This window comes from Phoxinus phoxinus, assembly GCF_949152265.1.
Source record: "Phoxinus phoxinus genome assembly, chromosome: 15".
NCBI lineage: Eukaryota > Metazoa > Chordata > Actinopteri > Cypriniformes > Leuciscidae > Phoxinus > Phoxinus phoxinus.
The window spans coordinates 15,922,438-15,943,343 of record NC_136890.1 but is presented as its reverse complement, the minus strand read 5'-3'; the positions used below and the strand labels follow the sequence as shown (position 1 = coordinate 15,943,343).

The following is a 20,906-nucleotide window of genomic DNA, read 5'->3' as shown; positions in this document are numbered from 1 at the left end:
AGCTGACACTGAGTGCACTCTCTGCATGTTCATTTCTTATTGCTTATTATAGTGATTTTACATCTTATTACTAGCGCTGTTAATCGATTGAAACATTCAATCAGATTAATTGCATAATATTCCGTTGCGTCGCAGATCGCCATGCGTTCTTGCAAAAACGTGAAGTTGATACTTCAAGATTGAATTGCTTCAATGGTAGGAACATTTCTTATTCAGAATTTACATACAAGTAAGGGATCATGATTAATTGCATTGTTGTTGTTGTTGTTTTCTATTAAATATATAGACATTATATAATTGTAATATGAAATAAGATGCAATTGATATACAGTTATTTATTATATAATATTTACAAATAATAAACATATTGATGCATATTAATTATTATTTTATTAAGAAATGTATATTTTTATTCAGCAAGGATGCATTGACTAGATCAAAAGTAACAGTAAATACATTTATAATGTGACTAAAGATTTCTGTTTCAAATAAATGCTGTTCTTTTGAATGAATCCTGAAAAACCGTCTCACGGTTTCCACAAATAACATTGATAATAATAAGAAATGTTTATTATGCATGAAATGTTTCTTTTGACAATATTATTGATTTACTATATTATTATGAAATAAATGCAGCCTTGGTGATCATAAGAGATTTCTTCCAACAACATTTCAAAATCTTACTGACTTAACTTTTTAACTTTTTATTTTAACTTATTGCAGTAAATTGACATGGTAAATTGTCAGTCCAAGTTATCACTTATTTGCTACTAACTCCACCTTTTTTAAATACTAATCCTATTCTGAATGAATAATAAGAATACAAAACATTGTTATCAAGAATTTTTCTCAAAACTTGTCACCACCATGCCAGGGTGTTATCTGTGGTTGCTAGGCTGTTGCTAAGTGCTTTCTACCATGGTCTGATTCTGAGTGGTTGTTAGTACATAACAGTGCAGTGTCTATGGTGTTGTGAAATGGTTGTGAAGTTGTTGCTAGCAGTTTTAAAGTGTTTGGGGTGGTTGCTATCCAATTAATCCAACTAATCTTTGACCGTGTCGCATTAGTTAAGGCTATTTATGGTGACCTAAATCTAAAATTTGTAAAAGTTTTATTGCTCCCTGCTTTTAAATATTTTTGTACCCCTTTAAAAAAAATGTTTTGCCAAACATCTGCAATACCTTGTTTTTAGGGTATATCTCAAGAATTAGGATTACTAGTACCTCAAAATGAGCACAATGTTGGACCATTTTGACCATGACAAGGACTAAAATTGAAAGAAAGCCTAATCAAGGCTTTTGTTTTCAGATCAAAATACATTGAATTAGTATCCTTCCTTGGTCTTTTTTTTTAATGTAATTAATCCCACAATACCACCCATGCAGTGCTTATTTTGAGCTGGATCCTGTTCCGTAAAATGTCACATTTTCATTTCCAGTATTTGTTTTTAAACGATCCGACATTAGCAAGTGCATTACATTGTGACAGTGCGTGCACACGTGTGAGACAGAGCAAGCGCTCAGAATCAGACCATGCTTTTATAGTTTATGCAGATGTATTTGAAGGTTATGTTTTGCTATTGGCCCTCAACAGATATATTTTTGACCAATCAGTTTTCTTAAGTTCAAAATCACTCTCATTGGTTGGTGCTTACTGCTTATTGTTTTGCCCACGGTGAGCTGCGGAAAGTTTGGAGAGAGTGTATATACCTGACTAAGTTAATTTCTTCAAAATGGCAAAAAGACAGTCAAGCATATTTTAAACGTTCATATCCGCGAGTAAAGCTGGTGGTGTTTATGATCAAAAGAGATGCACCCCTGGACAACTCTAATACTAATCAGGATAGCGGAAGACACAAGCAACAGGAGTTAGTTCAGAAATTGATGTAATGAATGAGGCGGTGAACGTCGTCGGTGAGAGAATATCACTGATCAGCTGAATGATATTTGGTCTCTCTCAATGTAGACAGAATACGTGGCGGAATAAGGTGTATGGCTGTGCAGAAACTTGTGAATTGTGCTTTTATAGTTGTGCCATCACAAGTTTAGTGACGTCGCGTTCCAGGAAAACTAAAGTTGTATGGTCAGTTTGGTCACAGCACTTTAATTGTTAAAGTTTTGGTTCCGGCAATTATTCATTAACAAATTAATCACTGCACCTATCTAGAAATGTTTCACTTTTTTCCAACTTTTAAGGGCCAATTATGAAAATATCTGTACTCTGAGCAGACTCTGATAAAATTGGACTGGAGGGAACAAGTTTGTCTTTGTATCTATCTACCAATTCCTATGAGACCAGCCATCATAATCCTTGTCCAATTATATTCTCATCCAAATATTTTGAAGATGGTGCTTCCTCAGAGAATATCATATTTGTGGGAGTTCCTCATGTGTCAGATAACAGTTAACATTAGGCGTGTAACCTTGATGTTTGCTATGCTGTTTCTGTTCATCAATTCACCCAGCTAAAGGAGGAAGACTGAGAGTTTAGTGCTCCATAATGAGCTTCCTACCCTAGAGAGACTGTAGACAAGCACAAGCTGCCTTCATTAAAAGAACCCTATGGCATGTTAGCGCAAAAAAAACAAGAACTGTCGGCTCTGGTTTCCACACGACTATTACGCAGACGTCTACCTGAGATGTTGATCAACCGAGTTGCGTTTTGCTATTCTTCATCTCTCCACGCTGTTCCCAGAGGACCCTGAAGATGCCTTGTTTTTAAGCTTTGGAGTACAGACGAATGAGAGCGGAGGAAATGAATGAATGCGTGATGAATGGAAATGGGACGAGCGTTTGCCGCAGTAGGGGAGCGGAGCGACTGAAGATGAAAAGAGGAAGAATCAGAGAGGATGTGAGAAAGGCGAGGGCGGAGGGGGAGAACAGGGGGATGCCCGGTATTCTGCTTCTGAGGGAGTCCTCGCTTGCTCCTTCTTTACTGTCTCCCACATCATTTCACACTGCCTCACGCACTCACAGACGTATACACACTCGTTGCAATGCCAAGAAGCAGAGCAGACATGCATATGAGGATGCTTTCAGTGCCAGCTCTTTTTTTTTTCTTCCTCCGAGTGTGACAGCCATTGTCCAGGGAGGAAATGAAAGGCCGTCAGCATTATTATGGCTGTCTCCTACAGTGCTGTGGCTCTCAGCAAAGCCTGTGATCGTTAACAGTTGCAGATTTTATTGGTATAGAATGTTAATTAATCCTAGTGTTCTGTTTGGTGTTGAGAGACCTGAAGACCCATTTAATATCTCATAAATCAATCTTCATATGGTTGATACTCCATGACTTATTCTAGTCTTATGTGGACTGATTATGAGAACTTGATAGCACACTCCCAGTCTTTAAAGCTACAATGTAAAACAATTTGCCGCTAGGGGTCGCAAACCTCTTACAATAACAAAGGCGTAGGTTCATGACGCAGTGATAAGCTGAATGATGGCACTTGCTGTCAAGCTGATGGATCTAATAATGTTTATGGATGAGTGAAAACATTAATGTTTTTAACATTACAGTGGTATGAAGCAGGTCGTGATTGCTAATAATAGACGGATATCAGGGCCACTCACAAGTCCCGCGGATATAAAGGAATAAGGAGATTTCATTCTACCGAACTAACCGCAACAAGTGCTGAATTAATACTCGCACTGGTCAGTTTATTTGACGAATGAAACTTGTGAGGTAACGCAGCGCTGTTTCACTTGGTCTAACGTTACACTATCATACTAAACAGCATTTGAGTGTGTTGAAAGTTATACTGTTATTCTATGTGTTAGTTCGTTTGCTATATGAAACTAGCAGCTTACTAGTAACAGTTAAGCAAGATCAACATTAGAATAACATACAGATCATATTCTAACATTTCATCATGTTGAGCTATTAGGGATGCTCATTTCGGTTAATTTTCCCGACCGACAACCGCCGCTCGTTATCCGATTATTAACCGTTAACTGATAAGATTATAATATTGAATTGGCATTAAATAAAAATAAAAGGAACGAGTGTCTGTGACCCGTTAAAAATAAAAATGATCACGGCCCGGGTTTATTTTAACGTGCAAACATTAGCAGAACAGATCAACAACAGAACCATCAAATGATCACGCACCTGCAGCATTTCTGACAGTGACAACAGAGAAAAACAGAATTAAATAATATATATATATATATAGAAACTAAAATAGGCCTACACTAAATATATTTTTTAAACTTAAATAATTAACAAATTAAGATGACAAGAAGAAAACACTGAATCAGTTTGAAGCTTTTAAAAAACAGGGTTTTTTCCCCATCAGACTACGTTTTTTCGTCAAATTTATTTATTTTTTATTATTTTTTATTTTTTTATTTTTTTACTTTTAAACCGTTTAACTGATAGTATTAATCGGTCAAAATTTTTACTTTCGGTTAACGGTTAAACGGTCAATATGAGTATCCCTATGAGCTATATAACATTGATTTGTTTTATGTACATTTGCTCACCTGTCTAATAAAGTATGTGCAAGAGCGGTGTCTCTGTCAAGTCGTGACTCGTGAAGCTCTGCTCTCGGCATCTCGAAAACGCCACGCCGAAATTGATCCTCATTTTAGTTCTTCTTTGTTGTCTCAAAGTCTGCTTGCCATGGTCTATAATGTTTGAATGAAATAAGAACAGCGTGCCGCTAAACATTACGCACTACGCAGTTGTCCACGTCTGTCGCCATGGTTACGTCATGGCTATGGCAGTACGAGCGGAAACCGAGGATAGCGCGGATATTGCGTCATTGACAGGCAACATTTTTTCCGGGACGGCCTATACGGCCAAACGGACTTTTGGGATATTGTAAGTACACAACTGCAGGAATTTTATATCACACTGTGCAAGTGATTTTTGGATATTTTATTACAAAATTCTTACATATTGTACCTTTAACTAACAATGCTGTACTACTTATGTTTGAGTTCTTCTCATATACCGCAGAAATGGTTAATGTGCTAAGATTAATAATCATAAAGATTAAGTTTGATGTCTCTTCACTGCAGATAAACTTTTTTTATTGTATTTTTCCAATTGTTCAGCTGACCTCAGGCACAACCTCGCTAGAATGGTTACCAGCCACATTTCTGAAGTTTATATTTACACTACCGTTCAAATGTTTTTATTGTTTATATAAGAAGTCACTCGTCTGCTCTCTTTTCTTATTTTGCTTTGGCAGCAGGCTTAACAAAGCCTCAGAAAAGGTCGTCGGCAGAACTCAGGGTCAAACTCTCTTTACTGGAGACCAATTTGTGAAACTGCAACTGAAGAAAAAAAAATGTTTCTATCTCTCACAAAGTTAGTCACTTCACATGGCTCAAAACAGTGTGTAAGATGCAGTCAAATGTAAGATGCATAAATCACCTTTACACAACATAGCGATGTAAGAGATGAATAAACAATCTAGCATCACAATTATGTGCCCTCAAGTTACATTTAGCGTGTCACATGTTAAACAGTGCTTAAACATATGCATAACTTGTAAAAATTCACATAATCATATTACTGCATAAATAATAAACCTTTTAAACTTACAGATTGATTGTGCTTTTGGGATGGACGTAGATGCACATCTGCACAATGAGTTCTGAAATCCAAATGGATGATGTATTACTCACATTGACTGATCTCAAAATGACCACGAGGTGTCAGTACTGACAAAATCAACTATAATATCACTAGGGCCAGGATACTCACCAATACTGCATTTATTTTAAATAATAAAACAAAACATTAAAAACAGTAATATTGTGAAATATTATAACAATTGAAAAGAACTGTTTTGCACTTTAATATATTTTTTAAATGTAATTTATTCCTGTGATATTACGGCAGAATTTTCAGCAGTCATAACGTCTTCAGTGTCAAATGATCGTTTAGAAACATTTTAATGTGCTCATTTGGTGCTCAATAAACATTTATAATTATTATCAACCTGTGATACATTTCAGGATTCTTCAAAAAATGAAAAGTTCAAAAGAATACCATTTATTAAAAAAAAAAAAAATTGTAGCATTGTTAATGTCTTTACTGTCACTTTTGATCGATTTAAAGCATCTTTGCTAAATAAAACAATATAAAAAAAAATTTCTAGTAATAACAATACTACTTACCTTAAACTTTTGAACGGTAGTGTATCTTCATCAAATAAGCATGATGAATCAATGAATATTTGGCTTGCCTAGTCTTCAGCATTGTGGTTACTGTGTGTTTAAGCATTTACATAGTGGTTGATGTGCTAAAGCACAATTTACGGTTCCTTATAAAGTAAAAACATTTTATAATTGTCATTTAATTTTATAAGCTTTCATTTAGCAGTGTTACCTTCAATACAATTTAATGGAATTTGTGAAAACCCAGTTTAGTTTCAATATATCAGAAGTGGCTATGTGCAAACCATCTTTATAGTTTTAAAGAACATGAAGACAATGCAAAGAAATCATGCTTTTAAAGTGTGAAAAGAATGTGTTTTTCTCCCACAATGCCTATTTCTGATGTATTTTTTATTATTATTGATGCATGTAATTGATATAGAACGTTAATTAAGGGAAGGCCACTCATGATGGAACGGTCCTGCTCGCAGATTATCGTATTTCTAGCGCAGTGGAGTGCAGGCCTCAGGACATCTTGATGTCTTGAGATAAATGAACCTTCGGTCTAGTCTAGTGCGTAGTGTGTTCCCCACCTACAGACTGTGTAATATATACAGGGCAATGTAAACTCATCTGCGGGCTTCCCTGTGGACTATCAGCGCGAGCCTTTATTACGCGATGCCCATCTTCAGGCATTTAGCCGTGCAGCGGTAGCCTCAAATGAAGGCCTGATCAGATAAAGACAGCCTTTGAGCTGTTTTCAATTACAGAGCATTGATCCAGTTCCTCTGGATCAGCTTCACAAATTACATGATCCACTTTTAGCTCCACTGTCTTTCCACAGGCTCTCAGTCATGCCCCCTGACGTCTCCGGACCGATCGGCGCTCCGAGCGCCCCGTGGGCTCTGATCAGTGAGGGGTGGTCATTGATTAAGCGCTCCCCGATGATCTGTCATGTGGTGGGCTGAGGAGTGATCATTGTGGATTAGTGTGATTCATCGAAGAGTTCAAACCGACATGCTCTCTGACATCAGGATGGCTTCTCTTAATTGATTGTTTGAGTGAGAGCTTGTCACTGGGAAACCATATACAGTTTTAATTAGTGTTTTAGTCGTCAAGAACTGTGATGGCATTTAACACAATGAAATGCTGTTAAAAAGTTTTGAAAATCATTTTTACAAAATTATTTAGCATTTGAATAATAGCTTTGTGTGTGAGGAAAGCTCTTAAATCTTCTTCACACTTGTCTTTGTGACCAGTCACGAGCAACCACTCTTATGAGCCGGTTCTTATTAGCAAATCAAAAATATACTGTGCAACCCAGAGTAGTCTGATTCATGAGCAAATGATTCTTATGAGCCGGTTCCTTTTAGCACAGACAGAGTAGCCGAATCCACGAGCAAATGACTCTTATGAACTAGTACATTTTAGCGAATAAAAAACATACAGTGTGACCAGAGCAACTGGATTCACAATTCACGTCTGTTCAAACCTTTCAAACAAATGCTGGACAAATAAAGTTCAACTTTCTTACTTCAGCATTAAAAAAACACACGTGTGATGTTTTCTAAAGTCATTTTTGCTTATTTGAATGGTTGAATTGAGTTATCAAAGGTCAGCAGCAAAGACATTCATTATTAAAGTGAGATTAAATACATAAAGATTTAATAACATATTTAATTATTGCAGGTTTGCTTAATATTCTGAGTTGGCATTTCACTGTATTTATTTATATTGAGGAATACTGAATCTGGTTTTGTGCAAGTGAAAGGAGTAAATGCCTGCTCCCATTTAGTCTAGAACTACAATAACCATCATGTTCACACAGCGCACACAACGCCTCTGCAATAACTCTCCATTTTTCTCAACATGAGGACAGAAGAGGTGTCAGTCAAGAAATGGGAAAACTTTCATTAATTATTTGAAGAAGTAACTCAGATATTTTGTTTTGCGAATTTTAAAGTAATTTGTTACTTTCCTAGTTACTTGGAAAAAAGTAACCTGATTATGTAACTCGTTACTTGTATTGCGCTCGCCAAACACTGGTCATGAGCCGTTTTCTTTTAAAGGTGCAGTGTGTAATTTTTAGCGGCATCTAGTAGTGAGGTTGCGAATTGCAACCAAAAGAAGTTAGGGTCGCCTGAGACAGCGGGAGAGTATCCAGTTAAGCAATGAGGTTTATTTACAAAGATAAATTAAGAAATTAGGTTTACTTCATTGTTCAGTTGAATGATATGTTATTGTGAATATTATTGTTACTTGTTCATCATTGTGTTAGTGTTTTATTTGCTGACTTTAGTTTGCTTCTTTGCACGAAGAACAACATAGTGACGAAGCGCGTTTGTCCGTTTAGGGCCACTGTAGAAACATGTCGGCGCATTTCATTGTAAGGGGACCCGCGGTGTATGTAGAAAGAAATGGCTCATTCTAAGGTAATAAAAACATAGGTTCATTAAAGGGGTGGTTGATTATGATTTCACTGTTCTAACTTTAGTTAGTGTGTAATGTTGCTGTTTGAGCATAAACAACATCTGCAAAGTTACAACGCTCAAAGTTCAAAGCAAAGGAAGATATTTGCTTTTAAAGAAATAGTTTTTTTAAGGACTACAACAAACGGCTGGTAGGGAATACACGATATTCCTCACGGGCTAGTGACATCACAAACCCTAGAATTTACATAAACCCCGCCCCCTGAACACAATTTATAGATTATCATGACAGAATATGCTAATCAATGACTAGAAGATAGTTAACTCCACATCAGCAATAGATAAATTCATCAATTAACCATTCAGAAATGTCCTGTTGCATTCATGTTATCACTTCTTCTTGAGTCTCTCCATCTTTGTCTGACCCCGGTTTGAACATAAAAGGCTAAAAGTTTTAGAAATTTTCAGTGTGTGTCTGTGTGAGGTAATCGGAGCTGCTAACACACACACACACACACACACACACACACACACACACACACACACACACACACACACACACACACACACACACACACACACACACACACAAGCTCTTGAAGCTCCGCCCTCTGTGACGAGAGCTGCAGCTCATTTGCATTTAAAGGTACACACACAAAAAAGGTGCATTTTTTCTCACCCTCAAAAAGTGACAATTTTAACATATAAAAAAAAATCTGTGGGATATTTTGACCTGAAACTTCACACACACACACACACACTCTGGGGACATCATAAACTTATTTTACATCTTGTGAAAAGGGCATTATACCACCCCTTTGAGTAAAGTCTTTATATACCACTGAAAACATAGTTATGTATATGATATTGCATTTCTGTTAACAGATCTTCCTAAATATTACACAATGCACCTTTAAGGAGTAATTCAAAAAGAATAGTTACTGGTTTGAATCAGTCTGAAGCACTGACCTGTATAATGTACAGCATTAGCAGAGAGAAAAAGTCTTTATGGAAAATGTGTAAACAAAATTAACATTATAATTGGAATCGATTCCAAATTAGAGAGTTTCTGAATCAGAATCGAATCAAATCAGTAAATCTGTAATGTTACCCAGCTCTAATGAACAATCTTTTAGATTGAACCTAAGCAAGAGATGAGGCGAATGACGTCTGCTTGTCTCTTTCTCTCGCTTTCTCTCTCTCTCGTCTCCATTCACTCTAGCACTGTTATACAAAACAGCTGAAGTGATAACTGGACATTGTTTGTTTTAGGTTCTGAGATGGTGCGGTCCATTGCTGGCAGCCATATATAACACTGGGATTAAGACGAATCAGCCCACATAAAATCCGAGTGCTGACATAAGCGAATACACTATGATAGTCTTTGCACAGCTGGCGTCCCTTTCGGCTGTAAAATGCACGCACATTTACATGCCCATTACACATGCATCATATTTTCATGCACAAGCATGCACAAGTTTCTGAAAGCATAATGCATGTCACAGCCCAACCACAAACACACAAAAATGCTTGAATCATGATAAAAGTGTAGTAACTCACACATTTTGTTTCAGTATTCTGTTATTTCATGAACATCCTCTTTTTTTTTTCAGGTCCTCCTTTACCTCCTCAGGATGTGCAAGTTCAGTTGGGACAGACACCTGGAGTCTTGCAGATCCGGTGGAAGCCCCCTCCCCTCACTTCTACCGGCACTTCCAATGGAGCCAGTGTAATCGGCTACATAGTCTGCACAAAAGGTCAAAAGGTGAAGTTATGCTGCTGCTTACTATCATCATGCCATTTACTGATTTGCAATAAGCTGTGTGCCCTGCTTATGAAGCCAGTGAAAGGTCCAAGATCATCTTTGTAGGTTGTACATGTTATGCTAGTTCACATGTTTGGAGTGCACATTGCATTCTGCTCACTGGCGCCATCTGGTGATCGCTTGTGTCGATGGATGGCCAATGTTTCCCGTGTGTTATATATTGCAGGGGTTTATGCAAGTCATTTTGGACAATCAGGCAAAAACATATTTTGAAATGATATCAACCCCTTTTCATGAGACAAAAAACTGTATATTCAAAATACAGAATTATCATGTATACATACATTTATTTTTCAAAGATGTTTTTCATGTACCAGTAGGGTTTAAATAAAGCAGGTCACTCTCAACAATAAAAATAGACGGTCGAGGAGCAGTGTGATAAAGTTGCAGGCATGTTGACAGAAATGTCACTATGCAGTTTGGCACAGTTTTACATTCATGAATCATACAGTATATGTTTATGTATGCCTGGCAAACATTTGGATTTCTATGATATATTAAGAATCTAGTTGACTAACATGTCAAAATTGTGAAAATATAATGCTAAACAAAACACCATATGCTGTTGTTTATTCATTTATTTCTGTTACATAATTATTTTGTAACTGTGTAATTTCCAGCTATTATTGCACATTTTTATTTTATATACATTCAAATATACAATATATAAATAATACATAAATAAAATATGGTAATAAAAATATATTAACGTATTCAAAATAAAAATATATGTATATTATGATATATACACTACCGATTTCAGATAAATGCTGTTCTTTTGAACTTTCTATTCATCAAAGAATCCTGAAAACCATTGTACACAACTGTTTTCAACATTGATAATAATAACAATAAATGTCCCTTGAGCAGCGAATCAGCATATTAGAATGATTTATTAGAAGGATCATGTTACTAGAGACTGGATCAATAATGCTGGAAATTCAGCTTTGCCAACACAGTAATAAATTGCATTTTCAAATAGAAAACAGTTATTTTAAATTGTCAAAATATTGCACAATATTACTGTTTTTGCTGTACTTTGGATCAAATAAATGCAGCCTTGGTGAGCAGAAAAAACTTATTTTAAAAACAATAAAAAATCGAACCGAACGAAAACTTTTGAACAGTAGTGTGTACATAACGGTAGTGTGTGTATATATTATATATAAGTTTTGAAAGGGCAGGTACAAATCAAATACACATTTTTTGTATAAAAATACTAATACATTACTAATACATTAGTATAAAATGTATTTATTTATAACACAAATGTATAATTTTTGCGATTATGCCAGTGAAAATATAAAATAAAATAGTACAAATCTGATTAACTGTCTGAATGGACCAAAAGAAAACACTCCTTATTGTTCATCCTTGCCTAGGGACATTTGTTCATCCTGTATTTCTGTTTGTTTGTTTTCAGATAGCAGAGATAATGTACCCCACAGCAGATTATGTTACGGTGGAACTGAACCGTATCCAGTGTCTGGAAGCACGGGAGGTCGTAGTGAGGACAATATCAGCACAAGGAGAGTCACAAGACTCTCCCGTGGCCACCATTCCGCACAGCCTCCTGGTGCCTCACCATGGACACCCACACCTCCAGTCTCACTCTCAGACTCAACCCCCTCCTTACCCACAAGCCTACCCCCCAACCCATCCTCAACCGCACGTCCAGCCTCACTCCGGCCCGCCACCCCACCCTCACCCTCATCCCCCGCCCTCACATCCCCACTCCTCGCCCTCCCTGTACCCCTTATCTAAACCCAAACTCCTACCAAGTGCCAGAGACCCCCATGCCAAAGATCCAGAGATGAGCAGGCGACCGGGACAGTCCTGGGAGCCGCATCCCCGGGCCCCGTCACCCCTACCACCCCCTTCGCACCCGGGGCACACGCTGGAGCCCCCTCACGTAGAGGGCCGGCGCTCGCCCTCCCCTCAGAGGATCTTGCCTCAACCTCAGGGAGCGCCCATTCCCAACACAGTGGCTCGCGCTATGGCCCGCCAGGCAGCGCAGAGGAACGCCCCGAACAGTAGGGTGAGTCCACTAGTTTAAGTAAATGTGGATGTTGATGCCAAGATGTCAATATAGATGATTTCTTGCATACTATGAAGCAACATGGCAAAATATGATGTACTGTACATGCAGGGCTTGACACTTACTTTTTTCCCAAGGAGCACATGTGCTTCTAAGTTGAAAAATGTAGGAGCACATTAAAAAACTACAGCTCTTTTCAACACCCTTAAAGTTTTTTGGTACAACAAAATGTAAACTTATGAATAAGGCGGCCAGCTGTGTGTCTAGAAACTTTTAGTGTTTTAGAAATCTTCTTGTAGCCATATATTTTCTAACGTAATAAAACAATTTGTTCTCTATAACTTTTGTGAGAGCTCTTTTGACTTGGCCATGTTTGCAAGTCATATTTCCAACTTTAGCATATGCATGCATGGGCTATGTATGTGTAACAGCAAAAGCTAATTCAGTTTTGTTATAGTTTCCAAAGGCTTATTTATGTTTTAACACAATTTGTACCATACCTTACAAATATAATTGATTTAAAAACAGCAGCATTGAATATAGGTTGAATAATTATGACAGTTGTATTACAAAAAAATATATAACTCAAAAGCATTACATTATATATTGACATTATCACTTATAATTTGCCACTTAACTGTTATAGATGTAATTCAAAATTCATAATAATAATAATCTGTATCTTTAGAAAAGCTTACATTTGTCAAATATTTCAGTCTCCGGGGGGCTGGATAATGGGTTGGATAATTTCTATTGCAACTCTTTTCATTATATATTCAATATTTAATGTGTGAAGTAGAAACAATTATTTAATTAATAAGTTAGCATTATAATTGTATTATTATAGAAAAAACTTCCTTGTGTGTAATTTAAGTGTTTGTATACAAATCGGTTAATTTTAACCTATATATATACACAATCATTTTTTTAAATAATAGTAACAAACAATTCACTGTAATATTTAATTATAATACTTTTATATGAAATGGTTTTTTTTTTGCATTTATTATGCAGTATTGTTTAGCTTTAATGTAATAATAATTTATTATAAATAACATTATCAAAAACTATTTTGTTTTAATTTAATTAGTATATATATATATATATATATATTTTTTTATATATATATATATATATTGATTAATCCGTTAAATAATGTTCTTAGTCTTTCCTTCCTTTGACGGGCCAGCAATAGTTAATATTTATTATGACCTTAAATTTCATGAAAAACTGAGGACCTGCTGGGACTTTTTTTATTCACACACCGAAGTACATTTTACTCTCACACATTTCTTTTTAGTCGCATATGCGAGTGAAACGCATGCAATGTGAAACCCTGACTTGATAGTTGTGATATGTTTCAGGTGGAGAGGAGGAACATCTTCAGTGAGAAGAGTAACACTTCGCAGTCTTTAAACTCAGATGAGGAAGAGGACGGGTACGATTCCCCCCACGCCAGGAGACGAGGCGCTTCTGTGGACGAGTTTCTCAGAGGTTCTGAGCTGGGCAGACACGTGAGTCTTAGGAACGACAATCTTCTCAACTTTAAAGTGTTTCAGTTCTGTTATTGCACAGGGAAAGTTTTTGGGGAGTTTTGGGCCTACTGACAGAATCATCATGCATTGTCACTACATCTTACGTGTGTTGATGTTCACGGGTCTCGTACTAACTTTTTCTACACAATAAATAGGCTTTTATTTTTATCTATGCTGTACAAATCATTACAAAAAGTATACACCACAGTATATTATATTTAATTAAGTTATATTTATATTATATTTAATTATTAATTCAATTCTAATTATATTTATGTTGAATAATTATGTCGAATTTTGTATTTTTTTCTGTTAACATTGGGGAAATACCTGCATGTTCTAAATGTTTGAAATATGGGGGGGGGGTTACATTTTTCAGGGGGGTGTACTAACTTTTAGCTTTTTGAGCTAAAATATGGCATTCGTACACTTTTGCCTGTGCCCAAAATGTTTAAATATTTTTTTGAGGCCACCTTATGCTTTTATTTATTTATTTATTTATTTATTTTCTTTCTTTCTTTTTATTTGTGCTGTTTTCTTATGTAATACAAATAATAATGATATTTATTTATTTAGCACTTTTCAAGACTTCAAAGTTGCTTACCAAAGAAAAAGAGAAAATAAAAAAACATACAGAGGGAAGGGAATATATAAAAATATACAAACCAAATACAAAATCCAAGCAAATCGAAGAAAACATCAACAGACATATTTGCAAAACCAATTAAGAGTATTGATGCGCATTGCGCATTGTGATTAGGGACAAAATTATGGACCAGAAAAATAGTGAGATTTCCGTTGAGTTTGGCAGATCTCTTCCTGGTGTCTCTCATGGTTTTGTCAAACTCTCTGTACCTCCAGCATCATCAATACAGCCACAGCGAGGAGTACTACACCGAGAGCAGTCGGGGCTCTGATCTGTCTGACATCATGGAGGAGGATGAGGAGGAGCTGTACTCGGAGATGCAGCTGGAAGAAGGCCGCCGCCGCAGCATCAACTCACACAACACGCTTAAGGTATGGAACAGACACCCTTCCGGCCGCCGTCTGTCTTGGGCGTGGGCCACAGGGCCGCAGGCTAGAGGCTGGGACAGACGAAGGGGGGTGGAGTATGCCGTGGTCTGTAGGGCTCCTCCGAGGGGGTGGTACTAGCTGGTTGGCACTTCAACCTTATAGAATTGGTTTGAAAGGCCAACTGCAGTTTGGTTAAGGTGTTTTTTAGAGGTAATTTTTTGTTCAAAAGTAACTCCTTGGATTTGTCCTGAATATGACTAGCGCTGTTTTTTTTGTGATTTTGAATTTAAAACGAGGGGTGTTAGACCTCTGATGTTGTACACAAAGCTTGAGCGGCAAGATCTTAACAGGTCGCCCCATCCTCAGTCTCTCCTGGGTCCTAAAAGTGGGTCGCTTTGCACTACCGAACTTCGACGTCATCCAGTCATTTAGCCAGCTTTGTATAAGCCTGTCCAGTCATACAAAGCTCGATACATCTGAATGGCTTAACCCGAGGCTGCACACGCAATGCATGAGTAGACGATCTGATATGCTTTACGCTCTCCAGGTGTTGCAAACTGTGTTGTTCAGTTATAAGTACTGCATCATTATGGATTTGTATCTAGTAGAATAAGATCTGAATTACTCTATAAAGTAGGAGTGGCTCTTGTTACTTGGAATTGACAGGATTATTTAGCAGATTCTTCGATTTATTGCATATGACAATCATATATGTGCAAATATATACGTTGTGTATTTGTTTGCCTTGCCTTAAGTGTTCTACTCTTGGAATATAATGCCATGGTTCTATGTGTTTGTGATTATTATTATTAAATAAAGACAGGGTTTATTTGTGCACTGTATGTATAAGTATTACAAAAATTTAACCTGTTTAAAGTGTCAAATTTCTGCTTGATCAGGTGAAAATGCACATATCATTCCAAGGGCATTTTGGGAATCTCATTTAAGTAAAGTATGCTTAAATGAAACAGTTATTCACCTTTGAGTATGTTTGTCTCATGGTTACACTTCTGTTAAGTTTTACTTTTCTCAGTGTAATTTTACAATTTTGTGAATATCTGTCTCTTCATGAAAATGTCTAATATATAAAAATGTCTAATAAGATTTCTTTCAAAATATATATGAATAAGTATAATGCAGAAAGGGTAACACAAAATACACTATGTATTGAATATATGAAGCAATAAATGGTATATTATATTTCAGTTTTTGTCATTTTTGTTTTGAGTTATCTTTTTGGAGACCCATTTGGGATTGTGGTATGCAAGCTAACACCTTATATAGATTATATTTATTTGTTTTTGTATACATCTTGCCTCCAATTGCAGACAACATTGTGCTACCGTTTCGTATGATTCAGAAAAAGATATTTACAGAAGTGTTGATCTCAAATACAAAAAAAAATATTTTTTATATATATTCTGCTATAGCCATCACCACTTAATATCTGCTATGTATGTGTATCAGGATGTAGAAATTTTAAACCACCGATCACAATTTTCATACACAATTTGAAATCATTAGAAAAGATTTGTATTTTTTAATAATATATATTTTTAAATTTCCATTCCAGGTTACTGATCTACTTTTGAACACGATTCACTTTTTGCTTGGCAGACGAATCTCCATTTTGTCTTTTGTTGTTTTTGTTTGTTTTTATTCATGTAAAGTCCTTAGATTTGTTAGTCTTGATCCTTTGATTGCCTGTTTTAATTCCTAATATTATGTGTTCTGAATACTCATCTGTAGATTTTGTTGTTGTTGTTGTCTGACTGTGCTTTGTTAGTGGATTGTCTCAATGAACCCTGCCTATGTGACACTCTCACATAGAGTGTTCTCATTTTCTGTATGGTTTGCATTTCCTGACATTTTCCTTCTACAGATTCCCTTCCGTCGCATGTCATGTCCGTCATGGAATGAGACTGCATGCCCTACATTCGACCATGATCTCCAATAACTAATTCTGTCTTTATTTTGTCTTTCTTTTCCCATTTTGTTCTCTATTTGCACACTGTTTATTCTTCTCTGCCTGTTCTAACACCACCAAACAAAATCCTCCAAAACGATCCCGATTTTAACTAATTGAAAAACATCCAAATCTAACTGAAACTTTGGCTCCTTCCTCGTCCATCACCCTCTCCTGCGTCTAAAAGGCGTATTACAGGCGTCAGGATCTAGCGGTGGAACGAGACAGTTGGGACTTGCAGCGGGAGGTGGTACGACAGCGCTCCTTGCGCTCCCACAAGCGGCTCCACAGCATCCCGGAGGTTGCCGAGGAGGATCCGGACACTGGGGTGGAGGTCATGGGTCAGCGGCTGCGTTTCGAGGAGGCTCGTCCAGGCACTCCATGCAGGAGCCCAAGGCCATACCACCAGGACTCGCGGCAGCCGAACCACCTCTCCCCAAGTAAGTCCATCCGCAGGCTGCAGAGGCAGCGCTCCTCTCCGCGCTACACCTCCATAGACGAGCGGCCGCAGTGCTGGAGCAGCAGCAGTAGCAGGCAGAACACTAAGAGCCCGGACAGTGGACTAGACTGCGGGAGCGAGGAGGAGGGTTCGCTCGGTTACCGCGGAGGCTACCACTCATACACAGGGGGCAGCCAGCTGCGAGTGGGTTCTGGGCCCAACATGCGGGTTATTCACTGCGAAGGGCCAGTGGAGCGCCGTGCTCTGGCTGCCGGCAGGAAAAGGTCGCTGTCCCGCCAGTGCAGTGTGGAGGAGGACTTCCTGGACAACATTCCAGAGACAAGGAGCATGCGGGAGTCGTACCACCATTACCACGATCATCCGCAGTATCACCAACCCCAACGCAGGTTCCGGAGCGAGGGCAGGCTGAGCGAGGTTGGCAGGACCTATCACAGGGACATTAGGGCCTACTCTGTGGCCAGACTCAACAGGGCAATGGATGAACCCCTGGTGTGTGTCTCCTACCCCTCCTCTCACCCTTCCGCCCTCTTCTCATCTACCAACTGCTTTGTGTTCCCATAGATAAGCAATAAAACCATTCTTCTGTTCATGGTGTTCCACCCAGTCTGTCATTGGTTCATTTGGTTTGGTTCTTCTCGTTTCACTTTTTTGTTTGGTCTATTTCGCTAGACGTTGCTTAACTTTGTTATTGTTTGATTTCACCTTTTGATATTGCTATTGTTTTGTTTTTTTGGCGGGGGAGGGGGGGGGGGTTGCTTGTAAGATCTTTCTTGACTTTCTTGATTTGTTTTAGATCTCATGTGACTTTGTTTGATTCCTAGAGTGTCAAGTGAGATTTTTTGGATGTGTAGGTTTGTTTTGATTACCTAAAGGCCATTTCTGAGTGTTTCTTGTTTCTGTTGTAAGAAGAGTCACAAATCAACTGACAATGTTTCCACAGCCCTCCAACTTATAATTTAGAGTCCAACTTTGAAGCAGTTTAAGGGGCCGTTCACATTATCGTGTTTTTTTGCGTCCCCAAGTTCGTTATTTCAAATGTAGGTGCGCTGAAGGCACAGCGAGATAATAAAATCTCTTCTTTTCAGAATGCCACAAGCTACTGCAGGTCATATGACAAGAACCAACCAATCAGCTTCACCCTTTCCGTAACAACATTGAAAGCTCAGTCAACATGGAGGAACAGCTGATCATAGCGATTCAGAGATATCCAGAGCTTTTTGACAAATGCTTATTATTTAGATTCAATTCAATTTGATTCAATTCAGTTGAATTGTGGAGAGCGCAGTTCATGGTTGCATAGCAACGACAGATGCCACGGGAGCGCATGTGAACGGCCCCTAAAGTAGTGTTTCCCAACTCTGTTCCTGGAGGCACCCCATCAGTACACATTTTGGATGTCTCCCTTATCTGACCCATTCAAAAATGTGTAGTGTTGGGGTGCCTCCCGGATCAAGGTTGAGAAACACTGGTTTAGAGTTGTTTATAGGAAGCCGAACAAACCAAAATAAGGATAAATCTACACATTCAACAGTGTGGTGTGGATAAGTTATTTGTGCAAGCCAATAAACATTGTGGTGCACGTATTAGAATGATCAGAGCTGGTTTGCAGAGGTGGACAAAGTACACAACTTCGTTACTTGCGTGAAAGTACAGATACTACTGGTCAAATATTACTCTGTTACAAGTAAAAATTTTAAAGCCTGATTTTGACTTAAGTAAAAGTACAGAAGTTGTTTTTAAAAGTACTTGAGTATCAAAAGTACAAAGTAAATGTCAATGCATTGTTATATTATTGTTGCATTTTTACAGGACCTTATGCCTCTGAAACAACCTAGCTGACCAGTTTGTAGTTTTGTATTGTGGAGCTTTTAGAGTGTCACAAAACTTATAGAAATTAAACAACAGAATTTATTAAAAAAAGACAGCCATAATCATCTTAATTTTTTTATTTAACACTCCTACCACCCCCAAAAAAGTACACATCTATGTACTTGATTCATGAACATTTGAATCAAGTGGTCTGTAAATAAATAAATAAATAAAAAATAGCTATACAACCATAACTGCCCAACAGCATTACTGCTTTATCAAACAGCACAACAGAAATAACGATTTGCCATTACTTATTTGACAACGATACTGTCTCTCACAGATCACTAGTAAAGAGAAATCGTATTAATCGCCGAACTTCACGATACGCAACCTTACAGGAGTGGTTACTAATAGGCTGTCTGTCACCCGCAAAAAAACAATCACGTTTTAGAGAGGGAAAAAAATCATGCCCTGACTAACATAACTACTTTCTACTCAAGAACTTTGACAGAAATGTAGTGGAGTAAAAAGTACGATATTTGTCTTTCACATGTAGTGAAGTTAAAGTAAAAAGTTTCCAGAAAAAAATGATACTCAAGTAAAGTACAGATACTCAAACAAGTTTACTTAAGTACAGTACTCAAGTAAATGTACTTCGTTACTGTCCACCTCTACTGGTTTGTTTGTTTGTCTGCACAGTTTCAACCATGAAGAGCCAACCAATCAGAATTGTGCTGCACTGTTAAAACTGGTTTGCACCACGCTAACTTTAATCAAGTTAGTTGTGTTGCAATCCAGTTAGTTGTGCTGCACTGTGCATTGGCTCGAACAGATATCTCATCCACACTTCTCTGAATAGAGCAGCACAGATGCATTTTTTTGTGTGTTTTGCTAATACCTGCGCATACTATTGGCCTAATATTACTGAATATTGAGGGGAACCAAATTATTATTTTTTTAAAAACCTTTAGAATTTGAAAATCAACCATTATTCTGAATATTTGGGGAAAATGTCATCCGAAATGTCTGTGGTGGTTAAGGTCCTGACTACTATCCATATACAGATTTGCAGAACCTATGAATAGTTTTATTTAACCTTTATATATAAACATTAAGAGTGTAGACAGACCACAGTGTAGAATTATATGAATCAGAATGCTCATATCACACAAAACTACATTAAAAACTATCCCATATGAACTAAAGAGAAGCAGAACAAAAACCAAAATGGTCTTTAGCTAAGCATCTGATTTCTGCCAAAACCCTGCTCATGTTGTTGTCAGAGTTTGTTTCAATTGTTTATGTTAAATGTTTTGGCGGGTTCATCCTCCTTGTTTTGATTTCACTTGGGAGTAGAATCCCGTTCTCTAAAGAAATCAGTTTTTTTTTTCATTTTGGGGTTGATGGGAATACATTTTTTAATAGGATATCTATTTTTAAGGCACCACAGGCTTTGATTAACATGTTAATGTTTACTTTTGAAGATTTTAGGGAACTCTTCCTCAATGGGACGCTCGGATCGACTGGACCATTCCGGCCGTAGGACGAATCATGGCTGTCCACCCTCTCAGAGAAGACCAATGACAGTCCCTTCCATTGGTTAGTGAGGTCATATATTTGGACTCTCCCTCCCTTCCTGTACTATCTTTCATAGAGACTCCTGTTGTGTGTTCCTCTGTTTTCCTTACAGTATGTAATGCTGACAGTTATATAGGCCTGT

General features: G+C 37.5%; 1 protein-coding gene across 1 annotated transcript in view; it reads left to right on the top strand.

The window, feature by feature from the left end:
• The window catches only part of rimbp2b (RIMS binding protein 2b), a 163,146-nt gene that overhangs the window by 125,666 nt on the left and 16,574 nt on the right, over nt 1–20,906 (top strand). The window contains exons 17-22 of the mRNA XM_079637845.1: nt 136–195; nt 10,150–10,301; nt 11,785–12,399; nt 13,764–13,913; nt 14,796–14,951; nt 20,671–20,785. Of these exons, the coding sequence (XP_079493971.1) occupies nt 136–195; nt 10,150–10,301; nt 11,785–12,399; nt 13,764–13,913; nt 14,796–14,951; nt 20,671–20,785 (1,248 nt within the window). The remainder of the gene's footprint in view (nt 1–135; nt 196–10,149; nt 10,302–11,784; nt 12,400–13,763; nt 13,914–14,795; nt 14,952–20,670; nt 20,786–20,906) is intronic.